This window comes from Piliocolobus tephrosceles, chromosome 1 (assembly GCF_002776525.5).
Source record: "Piliocolobus tephrosceles isolate RC106 chromosome 1, ASM277652v3, whole genome shotgun sequence".
Lineage (NCBI taxonomy): Eukaryota > Metazoa > Chordata > Mammalia > Primates > Cercopithecidae > Piliocolobus > Piliocolobus tephrosceles.
This window is the reverse complement of record NC_045434.1, coordinates 176,149,781-176,173,976: the sequence shown is the minus strand read 5'-3', so window position 1 is coordinate 176,173,976 and position 24,196 is coordinate 176,149,781. Positions and strand designations below refer to the sequence as shown.

General features: G+C 38.8%; 1 protein-coding gene across 2 annotated transcripts in view; it reads right to left on the bottom strand.

The window, feature by feature from the left end:
* Positions 1-24,196, bottom strand: part of PIK3R3 (phosphoinositide-3-kinase regulatory subunit 3) — a 99,106-nt gene that overhangs the window by 43,060 nt on the left and 31,850 nt on the right. For both annotated transcript variants that reach the window (XM_023221488.1, XM_023221487.2), the window contains one exon: positions 74-182. In XM_023221488.1, the coding sequence (XP_023077256.1) occupies positions 74-182 (109 nt within the window). The remainder of the gene's footprint in view (positions 1-73; positions 183-24,196) is intronic.

Genomic DNA, 24,196 nt, shown 5'->3' with positions numbered 1-24,196 from the left:
TTTACTTTACCTACTAATTCTCAAAAATAACTTTTTAAAAAACTGCATTCAATTACAGTAGCATTCTAGTTACCTTGAAATATCCCCCCAGTACCATTCTGCATCCTGAAGAGAAACAGAACTGTCCTTCATTCCATTTGTAACTGCTGAAGTCATTGGCTTAGGTGGCTTTGGTGGAAGAGCTAGAAGAGAAATGAATATTACTCTGTAGATGTAAATTATTTTTTGTTTTCTAATTTCCTCTGGAGCAGCTCATTAACCAAGGTATGTTAAGATTCTAATAATTATCAATCAAATTGAGTATTATTTTATGTTAAATGTTAGCAACAGAAGGAATCCTTTTGATTGCCTAAAAAGTGAAAATGTCAAGATATTCGGTTTTTTCCTTCTCATGAAACACCGACTTCTAAGTCTGTAAAACTTCATCATCTCTCAAAAGACAACATGCAACCCCTTTCCAAACAACTCAGTCCAAAAGCCACTAAGTGACCAACGTACAACATGAGAACTATAGTTAATAATATTGTATTATATACTGGTAATCTGCCAAGTGAGTAAATTTTAGGTATTCTTACTACCAAAAACAAAAAAGGGTAACTATGAAATGATGGGTATGTTATTAATAATTTGCTCAACTGTAATAGAATGAAGCCTCTTGTTTTGGACTGGAATTACAGCTACTGATATCAACTTATGAATTTCAATGTATATAAACATAAATATGTAAATGTCTGTACACAGAATACATATATTCCATAGCTCTGTTCCCTGAGACAGAGATTCCCTAACCCCCGGGCCGCGGACTGGCACTGGTCCATGGCCTATTAGGAAAAGGGCCACACATCAGGAAGTGAGCAGTGGGCGAGCGAGCATTACTGCCTGAGCTTCAGCATTAGATTCTCATAGAAGCACAAACCCTACTGCGAACTGCACATGCGAGGATCGAGGTTGTGTGCTCCTTTTGAAAATCGAACTAATGCGAGGTTGTGTGCTCCTTTTGAAAATCGAACTAATGCCTGATGATCTGAGGTGGTACAGTTTCATCCTGAAACCAATACCCCCACCCCAACCCCACCCCAGCAATGAAACCGGTCCCTGGTGCCAAAAAGGTCGGGGAATGCTGCCCTGAGTGGTCCTGGGGACAACAACACCCCAATATGTACACTGAGCACCTAGACCTTGCTTTCTAATACCATTCTCTACTAAAAGGAACCAGGGCTCTTTGAAGAAATGGCTGATTCCAGGGACAGAATAGAGCAAATACCAAATGAGCCTGAACATCATCTTGTGCCAAAAAGGAAGGAAGTGCTCAAAGAATGGGAGAGGCTATGTTAAAAGAACAAAAGGGTGAGCTTGAAGGGGCTCTCACTGACCAAATCTGGAACAGCTGACCTATCAATACAAATAATAATAGTAAAGAAATATAACTCATTAAACAAAATAGGAATATATGTGTCCATGCAGATATAAATAAATAAATAAATAAATAAATAAATAAATAAATAAACAAAGATCGATGAGGACCAAGATTACTATTATCTCAATATACTGTCCTACAAAATCCTAATTACAAAAGGAAAAACAACAATAGTGAAAAAGCCTGGCAAATTCCACCTTAGTCAAGAATCAGGGTTAATATTAGAAATAATGGCGAAACTGTGGACCCCAATACAATGCACTAAGAAGGATATAACATCACTTCTGTGACATCCCTGCCAAATACACATAAACTAATATGAATCTAATCATAAAGAAACATCAGACAAACCATGACTGAGGGGCATTCTACAAAATAACTGACCTGTAATCTTCAACAATGTACAGGTCATGAGGGTCAAGGAAAGACTGAGGAAATGTTTCAGATTGAAGAAGACAACTAAAGAATCCTGACAATTAAATGCAATGTGTAATTCTGGACTGGATCTTTTTTGCTATTAAGGACAACACTGGGACAATGGGCAAAACTTGAATGGGATCTGGGTATGACCATAGTAGTAATACAGCAATGTTAGTTTTCTGATTTTGATGGTTATATTGTGTTTCTGTAGGAAAATGTTCTTGTTTGTGGGAAATACACACAAACATGGTCATCATATGGCATCATGCTGACAACTTACTCTCAAATGATTCAAAAAAATTATGTTCTTTGAATTGTACTTGTAACTTTTTTGAGATTGTTTCTTTTTTCTTAATTTAATCAAAAAACTGTAAGCTATCTTGGGGGGAAGGAGAACAATGTGAATATTTTCCCCCAAACAGAAGTCCCTTAGTTGGCCGGGTGTGGTGGCTCACACCTGTAATCCAAGCACTTTCAGAGGCAGAGGCAGGCACATCAACTGAGGTCAGGAGTTCGAGACCAGTCTGACCAACATGATGAAACCCCATCTCTACTAAAAATACAAATATTAGCTGGGCATGGTGGTGCACACCTGTAATCCCAGCTACTCGGGAGGCTAAAGCAGGAGAATTGCTACAACCCCAGAGGCAGAGGTTTCAGTGAGCCGAGATTGCACCACTGCACTGCAGCCTGGGAGACAGAGTGAAACTTTGTCTCAAAAATAAATAAATAAAGTCCCTTAGTCAACTGATTTTCAACATAGGTGTCAAGATAATTCAATGAGGGAAAGAACAGTCTTCTTAACAAATTGTTCTGGAACAAGTGGATATCCACACGCAAAAAGAATGAAGTTGGATCCCTGCCTCACACCAAAATTAACTAAAAATGGATCAAAGACCTAAATGTCAAGACCTAAAACTATAAAATTCTTACAAGAAAAAATAGGCTTAAATATTTGTGACCTTATATTAGGTAACGGTTTCTTAAATATGACACTGAAAATAACAAACAAGAAAAAAAATAGATCAACTGCATCAAAATTAAAAACTTCTGTACTTCAAAGGACATCATCAAGAAAGTGAAGAGACAATCTACAGGATGGGAGAATGTTTTTGTAAGTAGAACTGATAAAATATATTTTTGTAAATATTTGTAATTGTATCTGTAAATATATTTTTGTACTTGTATCTAGAATACATAAAAGACCTCTTTTAATTCAATAAAAGACAAACGACCCAATTAAATATGGGCAAAGGATCTGAATTAGTATTTCTCCAAAAGACAAACAAGTAGCCAATAAGCACATGAAAAGGTACTGAACATAATCAGCCAACAGAGAAACGCATATCAAAACCACAGTGAAATACCACTTCACACCCACTAGAATGACTATAATCAAAAAGACAGATAATAACAAGTGTTGGTGAGGATGTGGAGAAACTGGAATACTCATAGACTGCTGGTGGGAATGTAAAATGATGCAGCTGCTTGGAAAACAGTCTGGCTTCCTCAAAAGGCTAAATGCAGAGTTGCCCAGCAATTTCACTCTTACATATACCCAAGAAAAAAGAAACGTATATCTACACAAGAACTTGCACAGGAATGTTCATAGTAGTGTTATTTATAATGGCCCAAAAATGGAAAACAACCCAAATATCTATCAACAGATGAATAGATAAATAAAATGAGGTATATGTCCATACAACAGATTACTCAGAAATAGAAAGGAATGAGGTACTGATATACTACAACATGGACGAATCTGAAAACATTTTGCTGAGTGAAAGAAGCCTGTCATGAAAGGCCAAATATTATACAATCCCATTGTCCAGAATAGGCAAATCTATAGAGACGGAAAGTAGATCAATGGTTGGCTAGGGCTGGGGAGTAAAGGGGGAAATAGGGAGTGACTGCTATATGAAGGATTTCTTTCAGGGTAATGAAAATATTCCAAAATTGACTATCATGATGGTTGTACAACTTTGTGAAGATACTAAAAAATCACTGAATTATACAATGTGGGTAAACTGCCTAGCATGTGAATTATATATCAATAAAGCTGTTTTAAAATAAATAAATATCAGACTTCTGAAATTACTAGATGGGGGTGGATTTGCTATAATCCATACTTTTTTTCAAAGTAGCTAAATAACCATCTTGTTTGAAAAGGATTTTATGTGAATTATAAAAGTAGCTACAGTTTGAACTATAACTTAGCAAAACTTATAATTCTTCTACTTACGTAACACAAGGATTAACAGTGTAAACTTGTGCTATACAAAGCACTGCACTATAGTATGAAAAGGTACAAAGATAAGGTGTTCCCTGCACTCAAAAGAACAAATCCAGAGAGAATGACACACAGAAACACCTAACTATAATACTCATCAGAATGCGGTAAAAAGTACATTGTAATGGAAACCCAGCAAAAGGGGTAATTGATCCCCTCTAGGGAAACTTTAAGGTCAAACACTAAGCTTCTCAAATCTAGTCCTTAGTGATTTGAGTACATGATCAACAGAGCCCAAGAACCAATGTGCTTCATTATATCAACAGGTGGGTTACACTCTAATCACCTTCAAATAGAGTTACGGAGACTTTTCTACATCCCTTTACTGGAGGAGCTGTATATTGAGATGAGTTGAGTTGACCAGACTGCATGAGGAAGCTGCTATTTATGGATAATGATAGTTCACAGATAGCTCTACCACCAACAAACATATAATGACCATTTCACATCTATTACAGAGGGCTGCCTTCTTGTATCTTGCTGTTCTGAACTACAGAAATGTAAGAAGAATGAAATTTTTATAAAGGCAGTTGCTACATGAGGTTGCTAAAAGAACACAATCATAAGGTCTGAACTGAATGCAATACTGGCCTATTTCTACATTCCTACTATGTATCATCACTCCACACAGACATAGGCAAGTATGTACTGAACATCTCCTATGTTCCAGAAGCTGTGAACATAGCAATGAACTAGATTAGACATATATAGTCTCCATACATAGGGACTTTATAATCCAAAGGATAAATTTCAAGGTAATTCATTGTTCCTAAAATTGTGAGTACACTCAAATGTAGTTCTATCAAACTCAACTGAATCTTCAGTCTAAATGTTTTGCCTTCTCTGAGAGTTGTTCCCCACCCTCCCATGTAGATTGTAGAATATACTGGGCAAATGTGAATAAAAATTTATCTCCTAATAACCTCCTAATTGCATTAAGATAAGCAGATTTATATCTATCTTGTGATATTATAAATAAAGGTAAAATAATTCCAAATCATTAAGCCTTTAAGTAGTTCAAAAGGACTATCTTGAGGGAAAAACTGATTAGGATACACTAATCATCTTTTCAACTCCTTGACAAAGTAGTTCTTGCATGAGGTGAGCACTGCAATGCTGAGTGATAAGTGCACCTAAGCAAATACCTTCTGAAATGAGTATCCATAAAATATATAGCACTTCTATTTCTATTTAGCAGACAATGAAAAATATTTATCTTTCCATTTTTAGAAACTATGTTACAAGTTTGGGTTTTTTTTTTTTTTAATTGTGAGACAGGGTCTCATTATGTTACCCAAGCTGGTCTCGATCTCCTGGCCTCAAGTAATCCTTCCGCCTTGGCCTCCCAAAGTGCTGGGATTATAGGCATGGGCCACTCATGCCTGGCCTATATTACAAGTTTTTAAATATTAGCAATGCAGAAAGACATTTTCAATTCAGTTTTAATTAATATGTAGCTATATGAAGAAACATATAGACATATAGGTGTTTTAAGTGTGTGTGTATGTGTGCATATGGATATATATGCACAGAAACATATGAAGAACACACAAACTGTTAATAGTGAATATAATAGGGACCGGGAACAGCAGAGAACACTGTATGTATGTATGTATGTATGTATATTGTGTATGTTTTATATGCTTTAACAACAAAAAATAGTGCCAGGTGCAGTGGTGTGCACCTATAGTCCCAGCTACTTGGGAGGCTGAGATGGGAGGATTGCTTGAAGCCAGTTCAAACCCACAGTGTGCTATGATGACACACGTAAATAGCCAATGCATGCCAACTCATAATCCCTACACTTTGGGAGGTTGAGGCAGGTGGATCACCTGAGGTCAGGAGTTCGAGACCAGCCTGGCCAACATGGTGAAACCCTGTCTCTACTAAAAATACAAAAATTAGCTGAGCGTGGTGGCGGGCACCTGTAATCCCAGCTACTCGGGAGGCTGAGGCAGGAGAATCGCTTGACCCCGGGAGGCAGAGGTTACAGTGAGCCAAGATCATGCCATTACACTCCAGCCTAGGCAACAAAGTGAGACTCTGTCTTTAAAAAAAAAAAAAAAAAAGCAACTTGATTCACACCACTGTACTCTGGAAAGGCCAGGAGTTGGAAGTACAATACATCTCTGAAGGGAGGATTGAGTCATGTGGCCGGAAACAGAAGAGTTGGCTGACAATCTATAGAAAGAGCAGTTAAGTCCTCAATTCTCTTCCCCACCTGCCCAAGCAGCCAGACAACTACCCCTCCTCCACCCTAGACAAAGGTTGCCTGTCAACTCACCAGTCCAGAGAAACAATTAGAAAGGCTCTGGACTCTTCATCCATGTCCCTACAAAGGACATAAACCATCATTCTGAGCAAACTATCGCAAGAACAGAAAACCAAACACCACATGTTCTCACTCATAGGTGGGAACTGAACAATGAGAACACTTGGACACAGGGTGGGGAACATCATACACCGGGGCCTGTTGTGGGGTGGGGGGATAGGGGAGGGATAGCATTAGGAGATATACCTAATGTTAATGACAAGTTGATGGGTGCAGCACACCAACATGGCACATGTATACATATGTAACAAACCTGCACATGCACATGTACCCTAGAACTTAAAGTATAATAATAATAAAAATGAAAGATACAGCATGCTCAGTGCTGTGTTTTAGAATGTTAAAAAAAAAAAAAAAAAAAAAGAAAGGCTCTGGACTCAGGGAACACCAAGCTCAGCTGAGAATAGGTAGAGACGGGGTCTCACTATTGCCAAGGGTGGTCTCGAATTCCTGGGCTCAAACGATCTTCCTGTCTTGGCCTCCCAAACTGCTGGGAGTACAGGTGTGAGCCACTGCACCTAGCAGGTATTCATCATCTTGTCACTTCTCAGTGAAGGCCTCCAGTTAACAAGTTCCTGCCCACTCACATGGAGCTTCAACATGGATGAACATTGAAAATATTACGCTAAGTGAAATAAGCAAGTCACAAAAAGACAAGTATTATGATTCTTCTTACATGAGGCTACTAAAGTGTCAAATCCGTAGAGACAGAAAGTAGAATGCTATTGGCCAAGGGCTGAGGGGAGGATGGAATGGAAGTTAGTATTTAATGGGTACAGAGTTTCAGCTGAGGAAGATGAAAAAGTTCTGGAGGTGGATGGTGGTGATGGTTGCACAACAGTATGAATGTACTTAAAGCCACAGAATTTAAACATTTTAAAATGGTTAAAAATAGCTGAGTGTGATGGCTCACGCCTATAGTCTCAGCATTCTGGGAGGCCAAGGCAGGTGTATTGCTTGATCCCAAGAGTTCGAGACCAGCCTGGGCAACAGAGCAAGATCCCATCTCTAAAGTAAATAAATAAATACTTTAAAAGAAACAGATCAAATGGCTAAAATGATAAATTACATGTTACATATATTTACCACAACTTAAAATAAAAAAAACACCAGACATTTGAGGAAAGCCATTACATTAAAGGAGACCAAAACAAGAAGAAACTTGGGAGTAACCAGAGAATTCAAGGGAAAAAAAACTTCACAGACACACAAAAACAGCATATCTCAGATATATAAAAGGAAAGACTGCATCTATGAAAGACAAACAAGATCTATACTAAAGTAACATTCAAAGAATAAAAGCCTTTATATATTAAAATAATATTATTATAGAAAATTTTTTAAGTCAGTTCACAATCTGGCAGGTAAAGCTGAAATCTCCCAGGAAGTGGAATAAAAAGAGAAAGTAATGAAAAAATAGGGGAAGGCCGGGCGCGGTGGCTCAAGCCTGTAATCCCAGCACTTTGGGAGGCCGAGACGGGCGGATCACGAGGTCAGGAGATTGAGACCATCCTGGCTAATACGGTGAAACCCCGTCTCTAATAGAAAATACAAAAAACTAGCCGGGCGACAAGGCGGGCGCCTGTAGTCCCAGCTACTCGGGAGGCTGAGACAGGAGAATGGCGTGAACCCGGGAGGCGGAGCTTGCAGTGAGCCGAGATCCGGCCACTGCACTCCAGCCTGGGCAGCAGAGCAAGACTCCATCTCAAAAAAAAAAAAGAAAAAATAGGGGAAAGATAAGAGAATCTGAGGATCAACTCAGAAGATCCAGCATCAAACTAACAGAAGTTCCAGAAAGCAGGAAGAGAAACCTTTAAAATAAGAAAAAATTTTAAGAACTGAAGGACACACATTTCCTGAATAAAAATGCCCACAGAGTATGCTACACAATGAATGAAAAAGATCCACATCAAGCTACACCCCTGTGGAATTTCACAACCCTGGGGGGAAAAGAGAAAGTCCTAAAATCTATCACAAGGACAAAAAAAAAAAAAAAGAAGTCACAAAGGACTAAAGAATGTCTTTGGGTTGCTCAACAACACTGGAGACTAGCAACACTGAAGATAAACCTTCCAAATCTGAGGGAAAATGATTTTTTCAAGCTAGAATGATATATCCTGCCAAATTATCAATTACACATGATGGTAGAATAGATATTTTCAGATATACAAGATCTCAACCAATTCATCTCTCAGCAATCTTTCTTAGGAAGCTACTGAATGATGTGCTCCACCAAAATAAAGAAATAAACTAGGAAAGCAGGTGGTATAAAATGCAGGAAAATGGATGCCAACACCGGAGAGAAGCAATGGCAATGCCCAGCATAATGCTGAATGCAGTACCAGGATGACAGCTGAAAACAGTTAGAATTCAAACAGGAAGATGAAGGGCAGTTTAGAGGGTATGTTTAAGAAAAGAATGGAAATGGTAAATTATCTGATGTTTAACCATACTGTGATGAATTTTATGGTTCTGTCATACAGTTCTGTCAGAATCATAAAATTTTGTCTTTAAATTTATATATATATAAAAAAGGAAATGTGGCCAGGTGTGGTGGCTCACACCTGTAATCCCAGCACTTTGAGAGGCTGAGGCGGGTAGATCACGAGGTCAGGAGTTCGAGACCAGCCTGGCCAATATGGTGAAACCCCATCTCTACTAAAAATGTATAAAAAATTAGCCAAATAGGCCGGGCGAGGTGGCTCAAGCCCGTAATCCCAGCACTTTGGGAGGCCGAGACGGGTGGATCACGAGGTCAGGAGATCGAGACCATCCTGGCTAACACGGTGAAACCCCGTTTCTACTAAAAAAATACAAAAAAACTAGCCGGGCGAGGTGGCGGGCACCTGTAGTCCCAGCTACTCGGGAGGCTGAGGCAGGAGAATGGTGTAAACCCGGGAGGCGGAGCTTGCAGTAAGCCGAGATCCGGCCACTGCACTCCAGCCTGGGCGACAGAGCGAGACTCCATCTCAAAAAAAAAAAAAAAAAAAAAAAAAATTTAGCCAAATATAGTGGCATGCACCTGTAGTCCCAGCTACTCGGGAGGCTGAGGCAGGAGAATCACTTGAATCCAGGAGATGGAGGTTGCACTGAACCAAGATCACGCCACTGCACTCCAGCCTAGGCAACAGAGTGAGACTCTGTCTCAAAAAAAAAAAAAAAGAAAGTATGCAATCATAATATACTAATGGCTTAGCTGTGAACACTGCATGTAATAATAGTGTAAATATTGCAAGATAATTTAAGAAAGTTATAATTGTGATATAAATACACTGGAAAATGCATAGAAGGAAAGAGTGTATGGCATAAGAGAATAAGAGAAGTAAATCATTATCTTTCTTAGAAGGAATAAATGACATCAAAAAGTGAAAAATTATAAATAGCAGTATTACCATATTACGAAAAACAGGGAGGTAAACACCAGAAGAAAAGGTCAGAAGAGTTAAGTGTTGCCCCTGGGGCTAGAAAGTGGCAGAAGAGAGGGTAGGACAGGCAACTGATGATTTTGTACTATAAACCTTGTAGTACTTTTTGACTTTTTAAACTATAAACCCATATTGCTTTAAGATAAAAATCAAAAGAAACCTAGCGTTTATTCTGATTCCACCACTTAAACTAGACTTGGTAAATTATCTCACCTCTGTGAGCCTTAAGTTCCATGCTATGTTGAATCCAACCTGTACAGGCTAGTGAGAGCTGATTGTTGTATTTTCAGGAATTTTGCAAGCTGCTATTCTATATATCTTTTTTTTTTTTTGAGATGGAGTCTCCCTCTATTGCCTAGGATGGAGTGCAGTGGTGCAATCTCAGCTCACTGCAACCTCCACCTCCTAGGTTCAGGCGATTCTCCTCCCTCAGCCTCCCGGGTAGCTGGAACTACAGGTGCGTGCCACCATGCCTGGCTAGTTTTTTTTGTATTTTTAGTAAAGACGGGGTTTCACCATATTGGCCAGGCTGGTCTCGAACTCCTGACCTCATGATCCGCCTGCCTTGGCCTCCCAAAGTGTTGGGATTACAGGTGTGAGCAACCGTGCCCAGCCTCTACACAGTCAGTATTAAATATTAAATCATGTAAGTTCACAATTAAATTATATTAAAAATAAAGTTAAAAATGCTCAAACCTCATTACTTCATTAACACTGTATTTATGCTTTTAAGAAACATCTATTGTATTTATATAATGGAAATACTGTGTGCTACTGAGGATTTCTTTCAAATTCTGCATTCGGTATGTCAGTCACACTAGTAGATGGAAATCAGCCACAGTGGGAGTATTTATACTTTGGAAATCAGCAAATACTACAAATCAGAGAACTTGATTTATTGTGGTATTGATGATTTGCCTGGGGTTAGCAAACTATGGCCCTCTGCCTGCTTTCCAAGGTGCAAAAAATAGTTTTTACTTTTTTTATTATTTTGAGATGAGGGTCTCACTATGTTGCCCAGGCTGGTCTCAAACTCCTGGGTTCAAGTCATCTTCTTGCCTCACCCTCCTGAGTAGCTATGGAACTAAAGGCGTGCACCACTGTGACCAGCGTTTTTACTTTTTTTTTTTTTTGAGACAGAGTCTCACTCTGTTACCCAGACTGGAGTGCAGTGGTACAATCTCGGCTTACTGCAACCTCCACCTCCCAGATTCAAGCAATTCTGCCTCAGCCTCCCGAGCAGCTGGGACCACAGGCACGGGCTATCACGCCCAGCTAATTTTTGTATTTGTAGTAGAGACAGGGTTTCCCCATGTTGGCCAGGCTGGTCTTGAACTCCTGACCTAAGGTGATCCACCTGCCTTGGCCTCCCAAAGTGCTGGGATTACACATATGAGCCACCACGCCTGGCCCGTTTTTACATTTTTAAATGGTTATAAACACACACACACACACACACACACACACACAGAGAATATGAAAGAGATCATTTGTGGCCTGCAAAGCCTAACGTATTTACTATATGGCTCTTTGCAGAAAAAATATGTCAATTCCAGATCTCGACTTAAGGAAATGATAGAGAAAATATTAATTCATTGTAATAATCTCCATTCTTCTGAATTCTATGGCTGCAGCTTTAGTACAATAAGCAAATTTGAGGGTACTCAAAACCAAATACATACAATCATACCTCAGTATCCTCATAGGATTGGTTCCAGGATCCCTGTAGATACCAAAATCCAAGGATACTCAAGTCCATTTTATAAAATGATGTAGTATTTGCATACAGCTTATGCACATCCTCCCATATACTTTAAGTCATCTCTAGATTACTTGTATCTAATACAATGTAAATGCTATGTAAAGAATTGCTATACTGTATTTTTATTTGTATTATTTTTGTTGTTATATTGTTATTTTTATTGGTTTTTTCACACACACCCAGAATCCACAGTTGTTGGTTATTTCAATTCGAGAATGCAGAATCTGTGAATAGGGAGGGCCCACCGCATTTCCTCACCTGTTGCTATCCACCCTATCCTGATAAAGGGCACCACTATGCATTTGTCAAAACTCAAAGAACTGTACACCAAAGAGTATAAACTTTACTGTATGTAAATTTTAAAGTTTTTTTTAATCAGCTGTATAACATCTTAAATGAAGATGCCTTAGCCCAATGCTCTACAGATTCTGATTTCATTGATCCAGAATGAGACCAGGGCAACTACGTTTTTTTAAAAAAGGCAATTGGTAATTCTGATATAAAACTAGAATGAGAACCACATTCCCAACCCCACGAAGGTACTCCTTGACTTCTCTACCTTTTTTTTTTTTTTTTGAGACAGAGTCTCGCTCTGTCGCCCAGGCTGGAGTGCAGTAGTGCTTGCTATCTCGACTCACTGCAACCTCCGCCTCCCAGGTTCAAGCGATTTTGCCTCAGCCTCCCGCGTTAGCTGGTACTACAGGCACAGGCCACCACACCCAGCTAATTTTTTGTATTTTTAGTAGAGACGGGATTTCACCGTGTTAGACAGGCTGGTCTCAATCTTCTGAACTCGTGATCCGCCCGCCTTGCCCTCTCAAAGTGCTGAGATTACAGGAGTAAGCCACCATGCTTGGCCCTCTCTCTATATCTTTACCACTTACTCCAGTAATCCCAGTTCTTTCACCTCAATGAGACCTCCAATTTACAGCAATGCTACCACTGTTCTTTCACCTCAGTAAGACCTCTAATTCCTCAAACTTAGTACTTTCTTTCTATCCCATACTGGTTTTCATTCTCCCTCTCTCTCAACTAATACTATCATCTCTTCTGCTCTCTTATCCTCCCACTGTACCTGTCTGGCAAGACCCTGACCATAGCTCAATCTGTTTTCATGCTTTTTCTGCTCTCTCTCTAGGCTAATAAAGAGGAAAAAAGTTACATCATCTTCAATTGGTTTCACTAATAATGGTCTCCAACCATAAGTGGACCCTCAAAACAATCCAAAAATCTTACCCTAAATTTACCTCCCCTCCCATTCTTCACTACAAGCTATTTCAAACATCATATTCTACCTCCCCGAACCAGCCCTAAATAACATATGTAGAACCAAAAACGGCAAACATAAAAGTATTATTCTTGTGTTAGGAAAAAGTCCCCAGTACTCCCAGCTTAATTAGCTGGTACTGGTAGTTTAGTATAACTAGAGATCATAAGCCAGCAGATCAGAATTTGCCTTTAAGTTTCATTAGGAAGAACTAGATACTATTACTAATTTATGTTTCTGTTTTGCAGTTAACTCATTTAAGCTATATTTTGGTCAATCAGCTGAAAAGAAATACTGTAAGGGATTTGCAATGCCCCCTAATATCCCCTTCTCTGTCAACTTCTCACATTTGCTTTCCAAAAAATTCTTAATATTTACCTTCCAAATAGTAAATGCGATCTCCTACACATATCTTTGACGTGAAAATGCTCAGTTTAAGAAAAATGGTTCAGTCACATAAATCTTTGCTATATAGTATTGAGGGCATTTAAATACTAAGAACATAAATTATTCTGTTAAATGTTGTCAGCCAGGTGTGGTGGCTCATGCATGTAATCCTAGCACTTTGGGAGGCTGAGGTGGGCAGATCACTTGACTCCAGGAGTTTAAGACCAGCCTAGGCAAATTAGCCAGGCATGGTGGCAGGTGCCTGTAATCCCAGCTACTTGGGAGGCTGAGGCAGGAGAATCGCTTCAACCCAGAGGCAGAGTTTGCAGTGAGCCAAGATCGTGCCACTGCACTCCAGTCTGGGTGACAGAGACTCCGTCTCAAAAAAAAAAAAAAAGACCACCCTGGGCAACACATGGAGAAACTGTCTCTACAAAAAAATACAGCAGTCAGCCGGGTATGGTGGTGTGTGCCTGTAGTCCCAGCTGTTTGGGAGGCTGAGGTGAGAGGATCACCTGAGCCCAGGAAGTCAAGGCTGCAGTGAGCCAAGATTGTACCACTGCACTCCAACCTGGGCAACAGAGTGAGACCCTGTCTCAAAAAAAACAAAAAGAGTGTCGAAGGTGAACGATGTTATCAAAGACACAAAACAAACCTAAAATATTCCATCAGATAATAAATTCTGACTATCTGTTAAAGAACCAAGAAACAAGAAAAAAATCCCAAAGATATCTATTCGTGATAACTAGATATTATAAAAGGTTCAAAATACAAAATAAAACAAAATAATTTCATAATACATACTTACTAAAATTCACAAATCTATTTCATTTTAGAGGAACAAAAGATGAAGAGAATTAGAACTATCTTGGATATTAGGGTATAATCTTAGGTGCAGAATAATGCTTAGAAAAAAAAGACTAGTTAAGCTAACCAAGGGGAAAACATTTATTTTAATTAAATCTTCAACTTTTTGAAAGCCTAAAAATAAAATTATGGAAATAGGAGGAGAGAAAAAAGACAAAAAACATTTCATCTTTCTAAAGGAAAAAAACTGACAGCTTTTACCAAGTTCATTTTAAAAGACAATGATTATACAAAATTTCCCCCCAGCATCCGTGAGTTGCCACATCCAAATCCAAACTTCACTGACTATTTGGCATCCAGCATTGAATTACAGAACAACTTTGCTCATGCATGGACAAATGCTATTTTTCCCCAGTGGAATGATTTCTCTGTAGTGTGCTCATTAGTAACACTAACCCCTTCCTATGCCCCAATAACCAACTGCTTTGTGAGCTAAATCCCAATCCCAAATCAGACATTGTTGGCAAAACTAATCTCTGAATGAAAACGGTACAACAGTCAATCACAACATAGAATTTGGATTGTATATTACTGACGCTGAGACAGAAAACTGTACCATTTCCAGCAGGTAGTTTTAGTGGAGTTTCTTGGCTCAGCAAAATTGAAGGATGATTTTATCTTTCGAGACACATATGATATTTTCATAAAATTATACTACTCATTATTTCTCTCTGAAAATACATTTTAAAAAACTGTTTCACAATCAAAATAAACAATTACTTCAACAACTAGAGGGTGGCGATTCCTCAAAGACCTAAAGGCAGAAATACTATTTGACCCAGTAATCTCATTACTGGGTATACACCAAAAAGAATATAAATCATACTATTATTAAGATACACGCATATGTATGTTCAATGCAGCACTATTCATAATAGCAAAGGCACAAAATCAACCTAAATGCCCATTCATGATAGACTGGATAAAGAAAATGTGGTATATATACAGCATGGAATACTATGCAGCCATAAAAAGGAACAAGATAATGTCCTTTGCAGGGACATGGATGGAGTTAGAAGCCATTATCCTCAGCAAACTAACTGTGAGAGGCCGAGGCAGGAGGACTGCAGGAACAGAAAACCAAACACTGTATATCCTCACTTATAAGTGGGAACTACATGATGAGAACACATGGACACATGGCAGGGAACACCACAAACTGGGGCCTGTCGGGGGGTGGTTGGGGGAGAGAGAGCATCAGGCGGAATAGCTAATGGATGCTGGGCTTAATACCTAGGTGATGGGATGATCTGTGTAGCAAATCACCCTGGCACATGTTTACCTATGTAACAAACATGCACATCCTGCACACGTACTCCTGAACTTAAAAGTAGAAGTAAAAAAAACAATTAGAAGGGAAAACAAGTAACTAAAAGTTAAAGGCTGACACATTTAGGTTGATATATTAGGTTGATACATTAATGTGATTCTCCCTCTATACCTCTTTCCAAGTTGGAGACAGTTTCTTCAAGATTTCATTTTGATACCACCCACTCATATGATATAATTTGGGTAAGTAGTTTCTTCAGTTAAAGTTAATTGCTTTGAAGACTTCCCCAAATGCTGTTGATAATAATAATAAATTTCCTCCTGATAGCAACGAATTATATGTTTATTTTTATTTTTATGGAGACAAGGTCTTGCTATGTTACCCAGGATGGTCTTAAACTCCTGGACTCAAATGATCCTCCTGCCTCGGCCTCCCAAAGCACTGGGATTGCAGGCGTGAGCCACTGCACCCAACACAATGGATTAAATATATGTTCTAGGGCTTCTCCAGCTGGAGTACAGAATGAGTGGGCATGCATACGTTTTACACTTATTTCATTCAAATAAATACTATATTTATTTCTTAGCATTGCTCACAAACACGCAGATGAAATTAAACCTTTTTTTTTAAAAAAAACCTATCCTTTTCACACACTACTAATCATTGGTGAGTAAAAACTACCAAAGTAAAATCTCCTGGCTGTCAGGTAACCTAGCAGTGTAACTTTGAACAATCTGTTCTATTTATCTGTAAAATGGTTGATTATATCACCATAGTCTCTCTCATCTCTAATTTTTATGGACTTTTATATTCAGTCATCTGGAAGACAGTATACTAGGCAGATTTCACTGAAATACCAGAAATTTCATTAATATTCTGCTGGGTGCCATAAGTCATTCCTCACTGGTAAGCTACATTAAATTAGAATCTAACAAAGTATTTCTATGTGTTCTTAAAAAGAATAGCCAGAACAAAAAAATAGCATTAATATATTTTTAGAAGGCAGTAATAAAACTGGCCAGGTGCAGTGGCTCACGTCTGTAATCACTTAGGGAGACCGGCAGGCAGATCACTTGAGGTCAACAGTCAGAGAGCAGCCTGGCCGACATGGTGTAATCCTAGCTACTTGGAAGGCTGAGGTGGGAAGATCGCTTGAACCTGGGAGGCGAAGGTTGCAGTGAGCGCAGATCACGTCACTGCACTCCATCCTGGGCAACAGAGTGAGACTGTGTCTTTAAAAAAGAAGAAGAAGAAGAAGAAGAAGTCAATAACAAAACTGAAGAAAACTAGGATCAGATAAGCATTCAGGGAACTTCTCAACTCATTCTGTGAGGCCAGTATTCCCCTGATACCAAAACCAGAAAAAGAAAAAATCAAAAAACAAAACAAAAGGAAAAACCTACAGGCCAATATCCCTTATGAACACAGACACAAAAATCCTCAACAAAATACCAGCAAACCAACTCCAGCAACATATAAACAGGATTATATATCATGACCAAGCGAGATTTGTTTCCAGGAATGCAAGATTGGCTCAACAAACAAAAATCAATCAAGGTAACACACCATATTAATAGAATAAAGGACAAAGACCAGCATAATGATCTCAACAGATGCAGAAAAATCATATGACAAAATTAAATACCCTACCAGGTGCAGTAGCCCACATCTATAATCCTAGTACTTTGGGAGGTCACGGCGAGAGGATACCCTGAGGCCAAGGGTTCAAGACCAGCCTGGTCAACATTGTGAGACCCTGCCGCCACAAAAAAATATAATTCAAAAATTAAACACCTACTTATGACAAAAATACTGAAAAACTAGGATTAAAGGGAATTCCTCACCTGATAAAGAGTATCTACAGAAAACCCACAGCTAGCATCATAATTCATGGTGACAAACTGAATGTTTTCCCCTACAATCAAAAACAGCACAAGGATGTCTGCTCTTACCACGTCTATTCAACACTGTAAGATTCTAGCCAGGGGCTGGGTATGGTGGCTCATACCTGTAATCCTAGCACTTTGGGAGGCCGAGGCAGGTGGATCACCTGAGGTCAGGAGTTCAAGACCATCCTGGCCAACATGGTGAAATGCTGTGTCTACTAAAAATACAAAAATGAGCTGGGCATGGTGGCAGGCACTTGTAATCCCAGCTACTCAAGAGGCTGAGGCAGAAGAATCACTTGAACCCAGGAGGTGGAGGCTGCAGTGAGCCGAGATCACACCATTGCACTCCAGCCAGGACAACAAGAGCAAAACTCCATCTCAAAAAAAATTTTAAAAAAGATTCTAGCCAGGGCTATTAGGGAAGTAAAATAAATAAAAGGCATCCAGAGAGAGAAAAGGAAAATGACGATCTCTATTTGCATACTCAATCATAAGAAATACTCAAAAAACTACTAAAGCTAATAAAAGAGTTCAACAAGGTTGCAGAATACAAGATGAATATGCAAAAATCAAGAATATTTCTACACACTAGCAATGAACAATCCAAAAATGAAATTTAAAAAACAATTCCATTCCAACAAGCACATAAAAAAGATACTCAGCATCATCAGTCATTAGGAAAATGCAAATCAAAACCACAGTGACATACCACCTCACACCCAATAGGATAGCTATAATCAAAAAGATACATAACAAGTCTTGGTGATGATGTGGAAAAAGTGAAACCATAATACACTGCTATCAGGAAAGTAAATATGACCCAGTAATTCTACTCCTAGGTGTATACGCAACAGAACTGAAAACTAAGTTCACATAAAAACTTGCAATGAACGTTCATGGCAGCATTATTCAAAATAGCAAAAGGTGGGAACAACCCAAATATCCATTAACTGGTGAATGGATAAACAAATATGCAGAGTGGAATACTGTTTAGCCATAAAAAGGAATGAAGTACTGATACATACCACAATTGAATAAACCTTGAAAACATTATGCTAAGTGAAAGAAGTCAAACACAAAAGGCCACATACCATGTCATTTCATTTCCATGAAATGTGCAGAACAGGCAAACTTATGGAGAGAGAAAGTAGATTAACAGTTGCCACAGACTGGGGCTAAGAAGAATGGGGAGTGACTTTTTTTGAGACAGGATCTTGCTCACCCACCCAGGCTGGAGTGCAGTGGCACTATCACAGCTGACAACCTCAAACTACTGAATTCAAGCGATCCTCCCACATTGGCCTTCCAAGTAGCTGGGACTACAGACGCACGACACCATGCTTAGCTAATTTTTTTTTTAATTTTTGTAGAGACAGGGTCTCGCTATACTGCCCAAGCTGGTCTTGAACTCCTGGCCCCAACTGATCCTCCCACCTCAGTCTCCCAAAGCTGGGATTATGGGCATGAGCCACTCCACCCAGCCTAGAGTGACTCTTAATGGTTACAGGACTTCTTTTGGGGTGATAAGAACGTTCTGGAATAAGACAGTTGTAATAGTTGCACAACTGTATGACAATACTAAAAACCACTGATGCGGTTAAAAACACTTGTAAAAGGTGGATATATGGCATGTGAATTATATCATAACAGAAAAAGTAGTCAAACAAAGGTACTTTCAAAATTCTACCTAATTTAAAACAGAATTTTATCAGACCTTTTTAAGTTGTAATAAAACACAAAAGTACATACACAAAGACCAATCACAGAGGGAATTAGATGTTTCAATTCAGGACTTACTTTCAACCTAGTACAATTTTTTACATGACAGAAAAACTACCTGGTTCTAAATCTCTGGCTGCTCCTTTTTAGACTCCTTGGAATGCAAGGTTGATTTTCCCTCAGGCTTTTCTTCCTCCACCACTGCTTTTTACCCCTCCCAAATTCCCTTATTTTTCCCCAGGGGTTCCATCTCCTAACATATTTCATATCTTTATGAACTTTATACAGGAGGAATCTTTCCAGAGCATTTCGTTCTGCATTACATTTTCAGATTAATTTATGTTGATACAAGTAGGTATTTTTATTTTCTCACCGTTCTCTACCATTACATGAATACTCTATAATTTCTTCATTCTCTTAATGATGGACATTTGAGCTGTTTCTAGTTTTCTGTTTTTACGAACAATGTTGCTATGAACTTAATGGTACTTATCCCAGGTACAAACTCCTGTTCATCTTCTACAGTTTCCCTAGGGTATATACTTTACTAGATATTGCTAAGTTCCTCTCTACAGTGAGGTTCTAGTTGATATTCCACTGTCCACATAAGTATATGAGAGTCTTCCTTATTCTACATCCTCACCAAAATGGTGAGTGTAAAATATCATTCCACTGAAGTTTTAATTTGCATTTCCATGGCTACTAAAGAGGTTGAACACCTTTTCATGTCTGCAGGACATTTGTATTTCGTCTTCTATGAATTTCCAATCTATTGTCTTATTATTATTGGTTGGTAAAATATTCTTCATATATCCTGATTATTAATCCTTTTTAGTTATTTTTTCTGCAAATATTTTCTCCCAGATGATACGGTATCTTTCTATCTCATGCTGAATTTCAATAACCGTACATTTTTTATTTTAATCTAGACAAATTTATCAATCTTTTTCTTTTACAGTTCAAATTTCAAGTCTTATTAAGAAATCCTTTCTACCTTCCCCACCCTAATATCATAAAAACATTCTCCCACTTTTTTCTAAAAGTTTTACTTTTCACATTAACATCTTTAATTATCAGGTACATTTTTTAATATGGTAAGTAGAAATCTTATTTTATTTTCCATATAAATAACCAATTATTCCATTATCATTCACTGTTTAGTCAGTCCATCATCTCCTTACTCATCTTCAACACTCCCTGTCATGTATTAAGTTTCTTTATATTCAGGGGTTCTGTTTCTGGGCTCTTTATTCTTCACAGAGGTTGGTCTATCCTGTGTCAATACCACATTGCCTTAAATATTAACAATATGGCTTTATAAATAATGCTGTGTGAAAGACCAAGTGCACCTTCTTAATTTTTCTTGGCAGTTTACTCTTCTTTATAAATTTTAGAGCTTGTCAAGTTACATGAAATACCCTGTCATTATATTAAACAGAAGTGCATTGAACTTATAAATTAATTTGGAAAGAATTAACATGTTTATGTCACTGGGTCTTCCTATCAGTTAATATGGTATCCTAATTAGATCTCTTCTCATGTCTTTTAATGGAAATCGTATAATTCTCACCATAAAAGGTCATGTGCATCTTTTGTTGATTTTGTTCACTGGTACTTTTCAATTGTTGTCCTTGTAGCTATTACTGCTATAATGAATATCTTTTTTAAAATATATTTTGTAGGCCAGGAATTGTGGCTCATGCACATAATCCTAGCACTTTGGGAGGCTGAGGTAGGAAGAACACTTGGGGCTAGGAATTTAAGACTAGCCTAGTCAACGTGGTGAAACACTGTCTCTACTAAAAATACAAAAATTAGCTGGGTGTGGTGGCACATCTGTAATCCCAGCTACTCGGGTGGCTGAGGCATGAAGAATAGCTTGAACCCAGAAGGCAGAGGTTGCAGCAAGCTGAGATCGCACCACTGCCCTCTAGCCTGGGCAACAGAGTGAAACTCCATCTCCAAAAAAAAAAAATTTTGTGAGAACATCCCAAGTGGGCTGGGTGCAGTGGCTCACGCCTGTAATCCCAGCACTTTGGGAGGCTGAGGTGGGTGGATCACGAGGTCAAGAGATGGAGACCATCCTGGCCAAACATGGTGACACCCCATCTCTACTAAAAATACAAAAAAAGTAACTGGGTATGGCGGCATACACCTGTAGCCCCAGCTACTCAGGAGGCTGAGGGAGGCTGAGGCAGAAGAATCACTTGAACCTGGAGACGGAGGTTGCAGTGAGCCAAGATCATGCCACTGCAGTGAGCCGAGATCATGCCAAGATCCAGCCTGGCAACAGAGCGAGACTCTGTTTCAAAAAAGCAAACAAACAACAAGAAAAAAAACCCAAGTGTCCATCAACAGATGACTGAATAAACAAAATGTGGTCTGTATGTACAATGCAGTATTATTCAGTCATAAAAATGAGTAATGTTCTGATACATGCTGCAATATGAACACCAACATTATGCTAAATGAAATATGAAGACACAAAAGGACAAATATTGTATGATTCCATTTATCCGAAAAATCTAGAATAGGCAAATTCATAGAGAAAGTAAGTTGAATAGAATTTACCAGGAGCTGAGAGTGAAGGGAGAATGAGTAAGTCATTGCTTAACAGTTATAGAGTTTCTATAGGGAAGATGAATATAGTTGCACAACATTGTAAATGTAATTATTGCCACTGAATTGTACACTTAAAACAGTTAAAATGAAAAATTTTGTCATATATATTTTATAATTTAAAAAAATTAACAATGTAATGCACCAAAACATTGAATTGTATACTTAAAACTGGTGATTTGTACGGTATGTGAATTATATCTCAATAAAGCTTTTTTAAAATTACATTTGTTATCTGCTACTTGTAAAATGGAATCCAACTGTATAGTGGTCTTGGATCCAACAACCTTATTTCATATATATCAGCAAATTATCTTTTGCTTTTTAAGCAGTATTCATCTTGGAATAACCCATTAAATACTTAAGTGAGAATGACAATGTTTCTTCTTTTTCTTGATTCAGGAAGAATTTATCTAAAGTTATGAGTGTCTATAAATATTCGGTAGAACTCATTTATAAATCTATATGGGCCTGATTAAGATGGCTACTAAAAGAAAAAAGAAAAGAAGAGAAAAAGTGTTGGCAAGGAAGTGGAGTAACTGGAACCCTTGAGCACTGTTGGTGAGATTGTAAAATGGTGCAACTGCTATGAAAAATGGTATGGAGGTACCCCAAAAAATGTTTTTAAAAATACCATATGATACAGCAATCCTTCTTATTCTGGGTATATATCTTTAAAAAAAAAAAACAAACTGAAAGCAGAGTCTCAAAGAGACATTATACTAGCAGACCCATGTTCACAGTAGCACTATTCACAATAGCTAAGAGGTGGAAGCAATGCAAAGTCTATCAACAGATTAATGGATAAACAAAATGTGGTATATACATAAATGGAATATTATTCAGCCTTAAAAAGGAATAAAATCCCTTCATATGCTACAACTGAACCCTGAAGATATTATACTGAGTGAAATAAGCCAAAGACAAATATTACATGATCCCACTTATTTATACAAGGTATCTAAAGTAGACAAAATCATAGAAGCAAAGTAAAGGTTGGTTACCAGGGGTTGGGCAATAGGGGAAAAGACTGGTCACTGTTTAATGGGTACAGAGTTTCAGATTTGCAAGATGAGATCTGGAGATCTGCTTCAAAACAATGTTAATATGCTTAATACCACTCAACAGTACACTTGAAAGTGGTTATGAAGGGCCAGGTGTGATGGCTCATGCCTGTAATCCTAGGGCATTTTGGGAAGGCAGATTGCCTGAGCTCCGGAGTTCGAGACCAGCCTGGGAAACATGGTGAAACCCCGTCTTTACTAAAATACAAAAAATTAGCCGGGTGTGGTGGCAGGCGCCTATAATCCCAGCTACTCAGGAGGCTGAGGCACAAGAATTGCTTGAACCCAGGAGGTAGAGGTTGCATGAGCCAAGACTGTGCCACTGCCCTCCAGCCTGGGCAACAAAGTAAAAGTCTCTGTCTAAAAAAAAAAAAAAAACAGCAAAGCCAGGCGCGGTGGATCACGCTTGTAATCCCAGCACTTTGGGAAGCTGAGGCAGGTGGCTCACCTGAGATCAGAAGCTCGAGACCAGCCCGGCCAACATGATGAAGCCTCATCTCTACTAAAAATACAAAGCATTACCCAGGCGTGGTGGCTGATGCCTGTTATCCCAGCTACTTGGGAGGCTGAGGCAGGAGAATTGCTTGAACTCGGGAGGTGGAGACTGCAGTGAGCCGAGATCGCTCCATTGCACTCCAGCCTGGGCAACAAGAATGAGACTGCCTCAAAAAAGAAAAAAAGTTTATCATGGTATTATTTATTTATTTATTTATTTATTATTTAGAGACAGAGTCTCGCACTTTTGTCCAGGCTGGAGTGCAATGGCACGATCTCGGCTCACTGCAACCTCCACCTCCTGGGTTGAAGTGATTCTCCTGCCTCAGCCTCCCAAGTAGCTGAGATTACAGGTGCCTGCCACCATGCCTGGCTAATTTTTTGTGTTTTTAGTAGAGACGAGGTTTCACCATGTTGGCCAGGCTGGTTTCAAACTCCTGACCTCGTGATCCACCTGCCTCGACCTCCCAAAGTGCTGGGATTACAGGCGTGAGCCACCGCGCCCAGCCCTGATGGTATATTTTATATTACGTGAAGGTCTTTTTTTTGTTGTTTTTTTGAGACGGAGTCTCTCTTTTGCCCAAGCTGGAGTGAAGTGGCACGATCTCGGCTCACTGCAACCTCTGTTCCCCGGATTCAAGCAATTCTCCTGCCTCAGCCTCCTGCGTAGCTGGGATTACAGGATGCACTATCACGCCTAGCTAGTTTTTTTGTATTTTTAGTAGAGGCAGAGTTTCACTATGTTGGCCAGGTTGGTCTCGAACACCTGACCTCAGGTGATCCACCCGCCTCGGACTTCCAAAGTGCTGGGATTACAGGCGTGAGACACCACACCTGGACATGAAGTTTTTAAAAATTACAATGATTTTTAAAAAAAGGAAATCATATAGGCCTAGAATTGTTTTGGTAGATCTTTTAAATTACTAATTAAATTTCTTTTATGGTTACAAAATTATAAAGATTTTCAATTTCT